General features: G+C 37.8%; 1 protein-coding gene across 1 annotated transcript in view; it reads right to left on the reverse strand.

Moving 5' to 3' along the window:
- The window catches only part of PI15 (peptidase inhibitor 15), a 39,539-nt gene that overhangs the window by 1,833 nt on the left and 21,003 nt on the right, over positions 1 to 16,703 (reverse strand). The window contains exons 2-4 of the mRNA XM_006860003.1: positions 7,602 to 7,720; positions 6,291 to 6,423; positions 6,050 to 6,165 (exon numbers count right to left, since the gene is read on the reverse strand). Of these exons, the coding sequence (XP_006860065.1) occupies positions 6,050 to 6,165; positions 6,291 to 6,423; positions 7,602 to 7,720 (368 nt within the window). The remainder of the gene's footprint in view (positions 1 to 6,049; positions 6,166 to 6,290; positions 6,424 to 7,601; positions 7,721 to 16,703) is intronic.

Genomic DNA, 16,703 nt, shown 5'->3' on the forward strand with positions numbered 1-16,703 from the left:
AGCCACTCTGCAAGAGAAAGATGAGGCTTCGTGCTGCTGTAAAGATTTACAGCTTCAGAAACCCTATGCAGGGTCACTATGAGTTGAAACTGACTCTACAGCACACTACCGTCACCACCATATTCTGTCATCAGAAGAAACTGCCTTGGGCATTGTTTTGATGTCATACCCTTGTCCAGAAACTTTCAGGGTGCCCAGCTTCTTACATCACACACTCTGTGCCCTAAAATATTTTCCCATGCCATATTTTCAATCTTATTGACTTCTGTCACTTTACCCAACACTGTAGAAATGTACAGACTAATCTGTATTATAAATTATAAATTATTATTTATAATTTTTCTATTTGCTACATAATTTTGACATTATATAGCACATACTTTTGAGAACCTAAACTTAGGCGTATACTTTGATTATATGTAAAATTATTACATATGTTTATACAATATCCTTTTACCTAAGTCACAGTTTTTTGTTGACTAGAAGATAATTATCTTTAAGTCAATTGATAAAAATTCTATTATTTATTATTTTCTTTTTCTTCCCCCCTCCCTTCTTTGAATTAAATTCTGCCTCCTTTTTCCTGCTGGAAAAGCCATTGGGCTTGAGATACATTTGATAGAAGAATAAGAGTCAGCTATCCATCATGATTTTAAAACTTTATCATCCCTTAAGTTCCAGAATAATAGTATTTTAATTGTAACTGTATGGACTCCTGGTGTGGCATTGCAGGATAATGCACTGGACTGCAAGGTCAGTTTGAACCGCAAGGTCAATGGTTCAAACCCACCAGCTCCTCGGAAATGCTATACAGGTTTGCTATGAGTCGGAACAGACTCAACGGCACTTAACAACAACAACATCGTAACTGTAGAATCCCTGGTGGTATAGTAGTTAAGTGCTCAGTGGACAAGGAAAAGATTGGTGGTTCAAACCCACCAGCCATTCTGCAGGAGAAATATGTGACTATCTGTTTTTGTAAAGATTAACAGCTTTGGATAAGAACAGGACTCCAAAGTCAATTTTGACAGCAAAGTCAGAGCTTCAAATCCACTAATCGTTCCTCAGAAGCTGTATACAGGTACCCTATGAGTCAGAACAGATTTGCCAGCTTTTAACAACAACAACATAGCTTTGGGAACCCTACGGGGTAGTTCTACTCTGCCTTGTAGAGTTGCTATGCATCAGAATCAACTCGATGGCAAGCGGTTTACTGTAATTATTGTAGGTCATGTTAATACACTATCTTAATTGAGTGTGGCGCTGTGGGCTAATGCATCAGACTGCAAAGTCGTTTGAACTGCAAGGTCGGTGGTTCAGGCTCACCAGAGGCTCCTTGGAAACCCTAGACAGGGTCGTTATGGGTCAGGATCCACTCGAGGGCACTCAAGAACAATACATTATCAAGCATTATCTCAATATTTTAGCTCACAATATATGAAAACAGAAACAATTTAAAGCCTGTTGCCAAACCTACTATAGTGAATATCATGGATTATCTAACTTGCCTCAAGTATATTTTACTAGGAAATTTCATAATATAATTTTGTTTCCTGTTCAATCACACTTACCTATGTTGAATATATTTTTTCATGCAAAATACCTTTATAAGGATAACACAAAAATCTTACTACAAGATTTCCAGTTTCAGTTCATAAGAGTTTATTCCAAACAAAATATGGCTAAACATATCTCTATCACCAGTGGATGGTCTCATGTAAGTTCTCTAAATAATACACCTTTCTTAGTCTCATTAGGGTGCTTTCAAAAGCAGGTCCAATCAAAACAGCGGCTTTCAAGGGGATCTGCTGGACCAGTTAGATTCATAAAAGAGGTTTGGTGACTGTTTTTTGGATTTCAAAAAATGAATTCTGTTAGGTTTTCTTGAAGGCTATAGGATGAATGTGGTGCTTTATTATGAAGTTTTTTGAAAATTGAAAACTGCATTAATGAGGAAAGGTCAGGAAAATTGCTCCAAGGATTTTTTCTTTTTTTCCCAATCACAACAATGCATCGACACAGTCTTCAAAGGTAGCAAGGACTGTCCTATGAGAATTTCATTGTTGTTGTTATTGTTAAGTGCCGTTGAGTTGATTCCGTCCCATAGCGACCCTGCATAGCATAGGGTTTCCAAGGAGCAGTTGGTGAGCTTGAACCACCGACCTTGCAGTTCAAATGACTTTAGCCCAGAGCATCTGATGCATTAGCCCACAGAGTCACACCAGGACTCCATGAGAATTTCATTGAGATACCGTAATCCATCCTTCTACAACCCTGATCTTCTTTTTGTTCCCAGATTCAAAGAACATTAAAAAGGAACACAACCTGAGTCCCTTGAAAATGTCAAAAATGCTGGCTTGAAATGGTATAAATCAAACAGTGGAGAGTTATTTGGAGGAGGGTTAGGGAGACAGAAACACTGTGTTCTAAAATGGATAGACCTAGATGGACGATAGTCCAAGAAACAAACAGTTTTATATTTTTGTTTTACAAAGGTTTCTATGATTTTGTAGCAATACTTATTTACCTACCTTGTACACCTTTCTTTAATTTAAAAAATTTCAATACATTTGAAGCATATACTTGGGTGCAAGGTAATACTTTGCCACATTGCTGGTGTTGTAGTGTGCCATCTAGTCCATTCAACTTACAACCACCCTGTATAGGGTTTCCAGGAGTCCTGGTGTGATGCTGTGGGATAATGCACTGGACTGCAAAGTCAGTTTGAACTACGAGGTCAGCGGTTTAAATTCACCAGCCACTCCTTATAAACCCTATACAAGGTTACTATGTGTTGGAACCAACTCGACAGCACTTAACAACAAGAACAATTAAGGCTTCCAAGTTTGTAAATCTTTGCAGGAGCAGAAAGCATCATCTTTCTCCAGCAGAGTCCCTGGGGGGCTCAAATGACCAACCTTGGGCTTCACAGTCCAGTGATTGTCCTACAGAGCCATTACACCCCCATTACAAAGAGTTGAATGATCATTTTTTAAAACTTGCTCAATTTTCTTGATGTGGCATTGTAGCATTCGACAGCAAGGTCTCTTTGAATTGCAAGGTTGGCAGTTGAAACTCACCCGTCGTTCCTGGGAAGCTCTATACAGGGTCTCTATTAGTTGTAACTGATTTGATGGCATATAACAACAACAACAGTGATTGGAGCCAGTTCTGAATCGTATTTCTAGAATGAAGAAATCAAGTAAATATGAACTATTCCATTGATATGTGATATGAAATACCATATGCTTGGATGACTATCGTAAGCGTTCTTACTATTATATGATCTATGCATACTGCCAAGTTAATGCTGATTGAATTGTCTTTCACAATTTATCACCAACACATAGTTTTTCTTTATTCAACCACTATATAATCTATGATACTGTCTGACAGTGAAAGCTGGACAGTGAATAAGGAAGAATCGTAGAAGAATTGATGCCTTTGAATTATGGTGTTGGAGGAGAATACTAAAAGTGCATGGGCTGCCAAAAGAACCAATAGATCTGTTTTGGAAGAAGTGCAGCCAGATTGTTTCTTAGAGGCCAAGATAGCCAAACTTCGTCGCTCATACTTTGTCAGGAGGGAACAGTCACTAGAGAAGGATATCATGCTTGGTAAGATGGAGGGTCAGAGAAAAAGAGGAAGACCCCCAATGAGATGGATCGGCCAGGTAGCAGCATTGATGGACTCAAATGTGGCAACAGAGCGAGGTCGGCCCAGGATTGGACATTGTTTTGTTCTGCTGTGCATAGGGTCGCTATGAGTCGGTTCCGACTCGATGGCACCTAACAACAACAACAACAACTGTCTGACTGAAAGGTAAAGCACAAGATTGCTCTTATTTTTTCTCCTCAGACTGATAAAACAATACTTTCTAAAGTAATAGAAACTAATTATGTTGATTCTCCACAGGAAGACGTGCATAATTTGCATCTATTAAAACCAAACAGGAATAATGAACATATTACACAAGTGTGATTACAAAATAATTATTTAACATACTTTGAGTCTTCGGTTTTGCTAGGAATCAATTCTTATTTTGTATTTGAATGCAATAATCAATTGTATTCAGTCACATGTGCTACTTTAATTAGAGAAACCATTGTCAGGATTTACCTAAAAAATAGTATGCAATATCAATCAGATAATTCAAGAATATTAGAAAATTCTAATCACTGGACAAAAACAAAATCACATAATGATTGAAAACAAAAATCTGTTTGACCATTTGGAACAACTTGGAAGTAAGACTTAATAATAAAAAAAAGACCATGTGTGCAACAAAAATATAGAACAAATGTGTGAGTTTTATGATTTTTTAAATAATGCAGACACATTCTATTTTCCAAATATTCCCATTTTAATAATTGAGGCTAGGGGACATCGGGCAAATTGTGTTATCTTTTCTAATTTGGTGAAAATACTGCTATTGGCATCCTACCATATAAATGAGTAATGCAATTATTTGTCAAACATTTTCTCATTCCCTCCCCATGCTAGAATAGCTGAAGAAACTCTTTGTTTGGGACTTTCTTTGGAAGACACGAAAAGTATCATAAATCCTTTTTCACATTTTTGGTATTTCTTCCAAATGGGAACAGAATCCCGTATAAATATTGAAGTATTTTATCATCTGCAGTTATTGTTATTAGGAAGGAATTTTACAATGTTGACAAATGTTTATCTTCAGTTTCTAAAGAATGCTCATAAATATGAGTTTATTTGTTAACTCTTATTCCTTTTCTTAATACCTTTTTATACATACCATGTGATGAAATTTCTGCATAATTTTTATTATAATGATATTTAAATAATGGCAAAGTTTTCATTTAAAAAATCTTATAGCATTTAAATTTTCCCATTTGATAATAACACCTGCAGGGCAGCTAATTATTTATTACAGCTTTCTTGCCAAATTTCTCCATTTTGTGCTATATCATAAATCTTAGCCTCTAAGTCTGTGATATGGATCCACTTTGAAGTGAGTTGTTAATGGGAAAGATTAAGGTCAAACTAAGGAGTAAAGATTATACTGAAACTAAGGATTAAGGATACCTCCGCTTTAGTAGAGGGTGTGACTCAAGTCACCACCCTTAGTTTCCCTTGGAGGCATGTTCTGACTCCAATTTATAAGACAGCTTTGGACAAGTCTGCTCTCACCCTGGATCTTACATCTGGCTCATTATGTCTGACCTCCACTTCGTAGGACAGCAGCTCTGGCAGCCTCATGCATACCGTCTGACCAGCTGATTTCAGTTCCTCGAGCTGAGTGGCTGAGATGATCCCTCCAGACTGATCTCTGTACTATGGATTAGGGACTTACCAGCCTTCACAGCTGCTTGAGCCATTTCTTTTTGACAACTGTGAGTTGTGAAAGATGTTGCAGTGTGGTGCAGAACCTTGGGACTTGAGGGAAGGGAGGAGTGGTAATTGATATCAAGGACCATGGAGTGTTGTAACATATCAAAAAAGTCAAACAGTTGGGATCTATTTAACCTCCAATTCATAGGGACCAGCCTTGTGCTGATCTTTCTAAAAGAAGATATTCCTGCATACCATAACCATCTATGATATTAGTAAAGGATGATTTTTAATCTTAGTCTAGAAAAACAAAAGGGCTTTTTAATCTCAATATTTTGCTTCCCTAATGAAAAGAGTAAGACAATATTCTACAACATTGTGGTTGTAAAAGATTTGTCCTAGAAGGTTTTTTTTCTGTTGCCTTTTAAATCACTATTCCTGTCAGCCTGTGAATTAGAGTGTTTATTTTACATTTACTGTGTAAAGAAAAGGATGAGGAGGGGGTGGCTAATGAACAGTCTCCAATTGTTGTGTCTATAATGTAAAGTTTACTTGCCTGTCCTTGTGAAAAGGAACATTTCAACTTACCACTTTGCAGGAATATAGGAGTGATGATGGATGCGCGAGCAAGCGATCACAGTAGCCTGGATGTACTCATGTTATTGACCTCTCAGAAATACCTATCAGACTGGTGGTGCTTAACATCCTTAAAGATCCAGGAAATGAAGTCCAAACGGGTACTTACTTTGGAGCATAATTGCATACCAAGTAAACAGCACGACGCCATACAGAGCCCCAAACATTCATATTTTGGCAAGTGTGAATTGCACATCCAATCCGATTGGAGGTGGCCCAAACCATCTGTGAAATTTTACAAACAAGATGCTATCGTTGAATTCAGAGCTAAGAAAAAGCATGCCCACCAAAATAGCATGATGATTTATTTTAAAATATAAGCCAAAAATGAACAAAGTAACTGAAATTACCTGTGTGTAATGTGTACACATGGGGCCAAAGCACCTCATAGGGCATCTAGGGTTGCAATCCTGGGGATATGGGAATGCATAATCCTTCACTTCATCATACCATGGCTTGACCAACTGAAGAATAGAGCGATATCTAGATAACAAGGGGAAAGAAAGAAGAGTGTTGAGTGGTGATTATGCATAGTGAACTCATGTTAACTTGTGAATTAATTGCTGTTTGTACAGATTATTCAGGATGAGGCCAGGGCATAGCCATCCCTCATCATTACAATCACTACCTTGTAGAATTCTCAATTCTCCCATGTAGGGGCAAGCATGAAAGTGCCTAGGGCTAGAACATGTGATCCTATATTTGTCTCAGTAAGAAGCAGGTTGTTTTGAAAACTGCAAGTATTTCAGAATTCATCACATATGTGTAGTTTAATCAACGTAAAATTTTTCTCCCTCATAAATGTAATACACAATCAATAATTGCATATGTAAATGTAGTAGGATAAAGCTTGTTGATTTTTTCCTCTTTAAACCTGAAACACTTTAATGTTAATGGTATTTCTGTTCCTATATGGAAGAAAATGGGTCTTTGGAATGTTGGATACTGACATTCCACGGGAGTATCATCCTATCAGTGAGAACAAAGCTTACCATAGTTGCATATACCTAATACTGGATTGAGCCCTCTCACATATGAACCATAACAGAAATTGAGTAGAGTAAGTCTATAACTATTAAACTTTAATTAGAATCCAGTATGATATAATTTCTCACCCAACCTCTCCCTTCAAATCCACATGTTAGTTCACTGAATACAAGAATGGAGTCTTCCATAGTCTATACATTTTTCCTGAGATGGAGGAACTTGTTCATTTCAATGATTCTGTGAGGGCAGGGAAGAACACGGGATAAGAGAGGGTGTTCCAAGAATGGCAGGGGAATCTGATTTTACCAGGTCCTTTTAACTAATTAAATAATGTTTGAACCCAACTGGTGTGGCACTGTAGGGTGAGTATTGGACTGCTAACCATAAGGTTGGCCATTCAAACCCACCAACTGCTCCTCGGAAATCCTATACAAGGTCACTATGAGTTGGAATTGACTTGATGGCACTTAACAACAACAAACACTCATAGGGAAAGCATCAGTGATTGAAACACATTGAATAATTGAATTGAAATTCAATTGAAATAATTGAAAAAATTATTGAGCACTCAATACATTTTTGCTGCTATTACTTGAAACTATCACTTCACCTTTGGTTTCTTAAGTAATAAAGGCACATTGATTGATTGAACCAATGGGACTGCTTCCTCCTACCTTCCAGTTCGTACAGATAGATTTTGGCCCAAATATCTCAGTAAGTATGAAGGTCCATGATCCCAAATGCAAGTAGCTGCCCATGCCTCTGCAGATTTGGCAAGATTTTCATCCCAAACCTATGGAAGGAAAAACCTTCAGTAAGGCTTTACTCGTAACAAACACAAAGCAAGGGAAAAAACAATGTGAGTGTTTTCTGGAATTATTTCATTTTAGTTCCTGTATAAGGTTGGCAGTTTAAACTCACCAGCTGCTCCTTCTATACAGGGTTGCCTTGAGTCATAAACAACTTGATAGCACTTAACAACAGCAACATCGAGTAGCTATGAGTTGATCCAACTTGACAGCGCATCACCACCAACAATAACAACACTATTTTGGGGTTCTGGTGTGGCACTGTTACATAAGCACTAGCCTGTTTTCTGTAAGGTCGCTGGTTCAAACAAATCACTGCTCAAAATCCCTACATAGGTTCACTATGGTCGAGATCAAATCATTGGCACTTAAAAGCAACAAGACTATTTTAACTAAAGGAGAGCAAATTTACACAATTCAGCAATAGGGGTAATGCAAACAGTTAAGTATTCAATTACTAGTCCAAATGCTGGCAGTTCAAACCCACCCAGGGACGCTTCAGCTCTGCAATAGATCTACTTCGAAAAGGTCATAGCTTGAAAACACTGTGGAGCAGTTCTACTCGACACACATGAGGTTAGGGTGAATTGTAATTGACTAAAGGCAACTATCAACAGCATAATGCAATGATTATGCCACAGGAAAACATTATTAGTGTTGCAGCGCCATCTAGAGCCAAAGTCTAGACATTACTTTCAGCAGAGGATTTTATTGGCTGCCTTCAAGTTGACTTCAATTTATTGCAACACCACAAGTGTCATCATAGAACTGTGTATCATAGAATATTCAGTGACTGACTGTTCAGAGTAGATTGCTAAGTCTTTTTGCCAACACATCAATCACTTAGTGAACTTAAACTCCAACCTTTCAGTTAGCAGCTGAGCAAACTATATGTTTGTTGAAAATAATGCTTTTTAATGAAGTTTTATAGTTCATTAATATGACATTATTTCCTGTTATTTATAATATTTTATGTCATTTTATCTTTAAAATTTTTTCTAAATTGTAACTGTTGTTGTTGTATGCTTGTAGTCAATTCTGACTCATAGTGACCCTGATTAGGGTTTCCGAAGAGTGGCTAGTGGGTTTGAACCATGATTTTTGGTTCAGAGTGACCTTGCGGTCCAGTGCATTGTCCTACAGTACCATACCAAGACTCCATTTGAAAAGGTACAAAGTTATATTCAGAAAGTAATGACTGTCTGAAATCACAAAAAAATTTTCCCTACTCAAATTCACAAGGAGCTTCATACAAGAAGGCATACAGGTGTTGCTCCTTGGCCTTGATTTTCTTCATTTCACAGTCTAACTCATTTTTCTCTCAAGGAGCTCTGGTAGAGTAGTGGAATATGGCCTGAGCTGCTAACTGCAAGGTCAGTAGTTGGAATCGACCAGCTGCTCTGCAGAAGAAAGCTAAGGCTTTCTGCTCCAATTAAGATTTACAGCCTTGGAAACCATCTACCAGGTCACTATGAATCAGAACGGACTTGGTGACATACCGCCACCACCAGCACTCCTTTTCTCATCATTTTGGTGATTCTTTCCACCAGTAAGCAGTGTGGGGCTGAACAAAGCTTATATTAATTAAGGGTAATGACCATGAGTTCACTTGAAGTTTTAGCCTTCAAGTAAACTTGTGGGCCGGCCTGTTTGACCATGACACTGAAAAGGCCTTCCTTCATCCCCAAGGTTATTTAGTATAACTGTATTTAAGTCAAAGAAAATGAATTGAGTGATTATGAAATAAAATAAAAAACATACAAACAAAAAGTCAAGTCAAAAGACATTTCACCACAGGATGCAAAACCCCAAACCAAACCCACTGGCATTGGCTTGATGATGACTCATAGCCAACTAGTCTCAAAAGAGATTTATTATTTACTAAGAATTTTGATTATAATTCAAAATTAAATTAATTTAACTTATATAAATTGATGCAGTTTTGTATTAAAGTTAATTCATTCATAATCAGAATTATTTAGAATGAGTTAAGAGAAATTCTGGAGTCTTGGGATGGTGCAGTTAAGATGCTTGGATGCTAACCAAAAGAAAGGAGGCTTGAGTGTACCCAGAGGCACCTTGGAAGAAGAACCCAGCAATCTACATTAGAAAAATCAACCCTTGAAAACCTTATGGAACACATACATGTCTAATATAACACGTGGGGTCATCAAGAGTCAGAACTGATTTTCTGGCAACTGGTTTTCAGAAAAATCTCTCCTAAAATAGAATATAATCTGTCTGTCTAGCAGATTAAATTAAATGTGGTAAAACAATATGTGGTTCCATTTTAATATATAAGTAGTCAATGCTAGATATGCTATAAAAATAGAAAAGATTCATTCTATAAAATTTTCAGAGCTAGTGTCAAGTTCTTTATGTATTTGATCTTTCTGCTAGGGTTGATATGATTTTTTAATAATTATGAAAAACAGGTTTTTGTACTAACTTTTATATATTACATTTGTCAATTGTTGTTGTTGTTAAGTGTTGTCGAGTCCATTCTGACTCATAGCAACCCTGTATAGGGTTTCCAAGGGACAGTTGGTGGATTTGAACCCCCGACCTTACAGTTTAAACCAACATTGCAGCCAAGAGCATTAGCTCGATAAAATAAGTACTGATAAAAATTTTATAACTTATTCTTCAAACATCCTTGTTGTTGTTGTTGTTGTCATTGCAGCCAAGAGCATTAGCTCGATAAAATAAGTACTGATAAAAATTTTATAACTTATTCTTCAAACATCCTTGTTGTTGTTGTTGTTGTTGTTTTAATAAAAATCTGGGCAAAATATAGCAATGACACAAAATAATGAATATCATAGTATCCAAGGACTGAAATTCACTTAGAAAGCATTTTTTTTCCTGTTGGTACTGTGTTTATTTAGCATTTATTTTTCTTATGTTTATAATTTAAGGAGTACTGAAATAGTTTAGATTGAAGCTCATGAAAATTCAAAGCAGCAGAGTTAATCCGCAAAGAAACATCAGATGCAATAGCTTCAACAAATAACATTCTCTGAAAGTGTCTTAACTAATTGCAATCACTTGGGAAGAAGCACATATAAGCAAGATTTACATATTTCCAAAGTGTGCAGTCAGATAAATAACTGATAAAGATGCTTTCATATACTCATGAAGTCTCCTTATAAAATTCAGTTTCTGTCAAGTGGATTCGGACTCACAGTGACCTCATTTGTGTCAGAATAACACTGAGCTCCATAGTGTTTTCCACTGATTGATTTTTCCACATACCGTGACATTAACACTACCTGAGAATCAAACGTCTTGTATTCTAATCCTGAAACTACTGCAAAGATCACCTGTGACTGAGAATATGTCATCTTTTATCATTGTTTTTCAGTTAACTCATCAGTTATGAAAATAGGTTATTTCTCATGTGCCTTTCATACTCAACTTCTCATTATTTAAATATACCAGAGAAACTTCGACATCAAGGCTAGGAAGGGTTAAGTTATAGTAGCCTATGTCTTGCTTTGTTCTAAATCTTTCAATACCATAAAGACAGCCAATCTGAATTTTTATCAAAATAATAAAAAAATTTTAAGTCACTTAACTATCTAAAAAGGAATTTAACACATTATACTCTATCTGGTAGCATAGTGATTACGAATCGGACTGCTAATCTCACGGTCAGCAATTTGAAACCACCAGCTGTTCCACAGGAGAAAGATGAGGCTTTTTGCTGTCGTAAAGATTTACAGCCTTGGAAACCCTGTACAGGGTCACTGTGAGTTGGAACTGACTCCACGGCACATAACAACAACAACATACTCTATCTTAGAACTCCAGGTGTAGCGCTGTAGGATCAGCAGTGGAATCACAAGATCAACAGTTCAAATCCACACCGTTGTCGCTATGAGTCACAACTAACTCATAGGAAAATAACAATACCCTATCATTAAGGAGCTCTGGTAGCATAGTGGCTACAAGTCAGGCTGCTATACTAAAGGTCTGCAGTTCAAAACTACTATAGAGATTTGCAACCTTGGAAATTTTATACAGGGTCGCTATGAGTCGGAAGCATCTCCACGGCACACCACCAACAACAACAACCTATCTTTGGTGTCCCTGGATGGTGCAAACAATAAATATGCTTTGCTGCTAATCCTAAGGTTGGCAGTTCAAGTCCAGCTTGAGTCACCATGGCAGGATTGGCCATGTACTTGTGAAAAATCCACATTGCAAATCCTGTGGAGCACAGCTCTGCTCTGAAAGACATGGAATTGCCATGAGTCAAAGTCAACAGCAACTGGAATTCAAACAACACATTGTATTGAACAAATCTGCTGCACAAGACTTCTTTAGAGCGTTCGAGAGCAAAGGTGTCAGTTTGAGGACTAAGGTGTGCCTGACCCAAGCAATGGTATTTTCAGTAATCTCATATGTATGTGGAAGTTGGAAAATGAATATGGAAGACCATATAAGAATTGATGCATTTGAGTTATGGTTTTGGAGAAGAATATTAAAAGAAACATAGACTTGTTAACATGTGCCTACCCTCTAGCCCATGAATAATTTTCTCTCCCCCAGACCTGTAACCATCATAGATTTTTTCTTTGATTAAGAAAATCATTTTCTTTTTAACTTTTTATACCATACAAGGTTTGTCCTTTTGTGATTGACTAATTTCATTCAGCATAATGTCCTACAGCACTCCTGGTGTGGCACTGTGGGTTAATGCGCTGGACTGCAAAGTCGGTTTGAACCTCAAGGTTGGCGGTTCAAGCTCACCAGCTGTTCCTCGGAAACCCTTTATAGGGTCACTATTGATAGGGACCTACTTGACAGCAGTTAGCAACAACAACAATGTCCTCCATGCCAAACCATGTAGTGAGGTGTTTCACAGATTCGTCATTATACTTCAAAGTTTTGTAGTATTACATTGTGTGTACCAAAGTTTGTTTAACCATTCTTCTGTTGATGGGCATTTAGGCTGTCTCCATCTTTTTGGTATATCTCTTGCAGACAGCATATTGAAGGATCCTGTTTTTAGGTTTTTGTTTTAATCCATTCTGCTCTTTATGTCTCTTAATTGGGTATATGTAATCCAATTACATTAAATGTAATTATAGATAGGTATGAATTGATCGGAGTCCTGGTGTGGCGCTGTAGGATAAGCACCAGCCACTCCTTGGAAACCTTATAAAGGGTCGCTGTGAGTCGGAACCGACTTGATGACACTGAACAACATCAAGAAACTGATTATCATGATGAATGTTATAATAGCAAAGGTGCTGGGACTGTATGGCATGTCCTTGGACATTCATGAAATTATTTCTCACATATCTGGTAAAAACTAAGGAGATTTCACATCAACAAGCCTTTAAAAAATTATTTAGTTTGAAATATTTTATCCTTTTCTAAGTTAGTCAGATTGGGAAATGAGTGTTGATTTACAGAAGAGAAAAACAGTTATTAAAAAAAAATAAATTCCCCTAAGAACTTGATTGAGCCTCAGCATAGTGATCCTGCTTGGTCACCTTAGAGCAGGTGGTGGGCTGGCAACGTCTTGCGTATGGGGTCCCCAGCCGATCTCCTCCCTCCCTGCCTTCCTCGGATGGCGGCTGTTTATGCTGGATGTGTGGCCAGAGACAGGTAAGGATCACGTGGAACCTTGGCAACCTAAGACAGAGCCATTGCCATGCTGCAATGAGTTTTGATGACGGGTAAGACTGAGGAATTCGCACTGACTGCCTAAGACAGGCAGCATCCCTTAAACAAACAATAAATAAGGGGGAATCTGATGCAGACCGTGCAGACCCGGTCAGGAGGTCAAGACCCTGTGGGCCCAAGCATTGTTGACCGTCCAAACCATAGGCTCTGAGGATCAGACTTTAGCGACCTAGTAGACATAGCAAACTGTCCCTCATCTGATTATTCAGTAATGCTTGTTAGTAATCTCATACATGAGCCCTGGATATCCACAGAGAAATGTAAAAACCTTCCCTAAAAGCCAAGACTGTAAATTCCAAAAAGGCAAGTTCCCCTCCACCCCCCCAAAAAAGCTAAAGAGGATAGAGAGAAACACTGTTAACTGATGATATATGGAGGGGATAATAATCAATGTAATGAAACAAGCTATATGAATGGTTGAATGTGAAGCTGATGATGTGCCCTGTAAACTTTCACTCAATCCAAAATAAAAACATTTAATAAAATAAATAAATAAATAAATTTAAGTGATGTCAAAATTATTTCCCCTGAAGGAAGCCAAAAGCTTTTAAAACACTTCATAGGGATGATTGTGGTTCTGCTTTTATATCAGGGGATTTACTCCCTAACAAATAGAAATGCCAGCAAAATGGCCACCAGAGAAAATTGAGAGCTGAATAGATCAGAACCAGTGTTAAGTCAGATAGGGGTGGTGTGAGGCAGGAGTGAGGAAAACGCTTTCAGGTGTGAATTTTTTGAGTAGCATTGTTGTTGTTGCTAAGTGCCATGGAGTCAGTTCCGACTCATAGCAATCCTGTACAGGGTTTCCGAGGCTGTAAATCTCAAGGTCAGCAGTTTGAAACTACCAGCTGTTACACAGCAGAAAGATGAGGCTTTGTACTCCCGTAAAGATTTACAGCCTCGAAAACCCTGTACAGGGTTGCTATGAGTCGGAACCGATTCCACGGCACATAACAACAAGGACAATTAGATTAAGCAATGATAATCAGTTGTCTTTCTACTTAGAGTAGGTGGTAGTAGTGGTTGTGTTCCCTAGAGTCGGTTTTGACTCATAGTGACCCTGACGCTTTCTTCTCATGTAGAGATTTACAGCCTTTTACTAGGAGTTCTGATGTGACACTGTAGGATAAGCTCTGGACTGCTAACCACAAGGTTGGTGGTTCAAATCCACCAGCCACTCCTCGGAAATCCTATCCAGGGTCACTATGAGTTGGAACCAACTCAACAGCACTTAACAATACCAACTAGTACAGCAGTCAGTAAGCTTTTTCTATAAAGAGCCAGATAGTAAATATGTTCAGCTTTTCAGGCCTAATGATTTCTTGCAACTGCCTAACTCTGCCTTCATAGCACAGAAACAGGCACAGAGAACATGTGAATAGGCAATGTAAATCAGTAGCACAGACAATTAGTGGAAGAGATTTGACCTGTGGACTACAGTGTGTTGAACGCTGAACTAGAAAACCGACTGTCATTCACTGATTGAGGAAGACTACAGAAATTGCTAGTTTGGGAATAGGGTGGAGGTGGTAATGTGAATATCTGAAAGCTCAATTTTGAACATACTGGTGAAGTTTTAAAGTTGTTGTTAAGTGCCACTGAGTTGGTTCTGAATCATTACTACCCTGTATTGGATTTCCATGGAGCAACAGGTGGATTTGAGCTATTGACCTTGTGGTTAGCAGCCCAACAAGTAGCACACTGTGGTATCTGGCCTTCTTTTAAGAGTAGGAAGAAATGGTTAATTAACCTTCATCAGTAACCCGTCCAACCAGTCTTCAAAATAACTACAAAAATTAGGACCACGTTACTAAATCTTGAAATATCTAAGAGGGGTCCTAAGCATTTTTAAAGGATAATGACTCATTCTATCAGGTAAAATGAGTACTATTTCTCATGTGGATGGGAAATTTGGGTAACTAGCTAAGTACCATGGAGTCGGTTCTGACTCATAGTGACCTAGTACAGGGTTTCTGAGGAGTGGTTGGTGAGTTTGAACCACCGACCTTGCAGTTCAAACCGACCTTGCAGTCCAGCACATAACCTTCAGTGCCACACCAGGACTCCACTTAGGTAATTAAATGATTTTTTAAAAAACATCTGAGCTGATCATTGCCAACAGAATAAATATCTTAAAAACAAGCAAACAAAAAAAGTCCTTTCTTAATGTTTTTTCTTCTTTCCAGTACTGCATTTTCCTCTTTCCTTTTATAACAAGAGTCCTTAATTTGAAATTTCCAATCTTGCATTTCTTGGTCATTGTCTTGCTTGGTCTATCAACTTTTGACAGACCTAATTCTTCATTCCTCCAAGACACGTTTTTATCTCTTGGTTTTGTGACACCATGCTTGTCTTGTTTTTCTCTGGCTGCCTTGTCTCCCCAATCTTTAAGTGTTGGAGAGGAGCTCCTAAGTCCTTTCCTACTTTTTAAACATTTTAAATCATTTACATTGACTGCTTTGGTAATCACAGCCAGTTCCATTCATTGAAACAAGTCTTATATACAGACAATATTATCTCAAATTAGCTCTCTAGATCTTTCCCTTAAATTCCAGATTACTTTATCCATCTACCTACTTTAAAACTCTAGTTATGGTGTCCAAAATTGGGCTCCAGATATTCATATTTACACCTCAACTCCATTCTTAAACTAGCTACTTCTGCTGTCTTCCCCCAACCAAGAATGATCATATAATTCTTCTAGTTCAGGGGTCAGCACACTGGTTCACAGGTCAAATCTTTTTCACATACTACATATTCTATTTGCATTGCATGTTCACGTGTTGCCTATGCCTGTTTCTATGCTATGATGGCAGAGGTAAACAGTTTCAAAAGAGAACATAAGGCCTGAAAAAAATGGAAATACTTACTATGTGGCTCTTTATAGAAAAAATTTATAGACTGCTGGGCTAGTTGCTCAGGCCAAAACTCTTCCCTTCACTCTTTCTTCCCTTCACTCTTTCTTCATTTCATAGTTTCACAGTCTACATCGGCTTCATCAGCAAAACATGGTGACTCTGTCTTCAAAATACTGTCTATTCAGAATTTAACCAATGGCCACCAGCACTGTTGCCACCTCACCACCTTGGTCAAACCCACCATCATAGTCTATCTGGATTATTGAAAGAGTCTCTGAACTGGAGGAGTGCTCAATAATATACAGATTAATGTTTAACTGGATAAAATAAAAATATTTAAAGTTTTTTTTAGATATGATTTGGTTATTAGGAAAACAAGCAGAGAAATTTTCAGTGTTTTGAATCTAGAAAG

Source organism: Chrysochloris asiatica, unplaced genomic scaffold (genome assembly GCF_000296735.1).
Source record: "Chrysochloris asiatica unplaced genomic scaffold, ChrAsi1.0 scaffold00036, whole genome shotgun sequence".
NCBI classification, from domain to species: Eukaryota; Metazoa; Chordata; class Mammalia; order Afrosoricida; family Chrysochloridae; genus Chrysochloris; species Chrysochloris asiatica.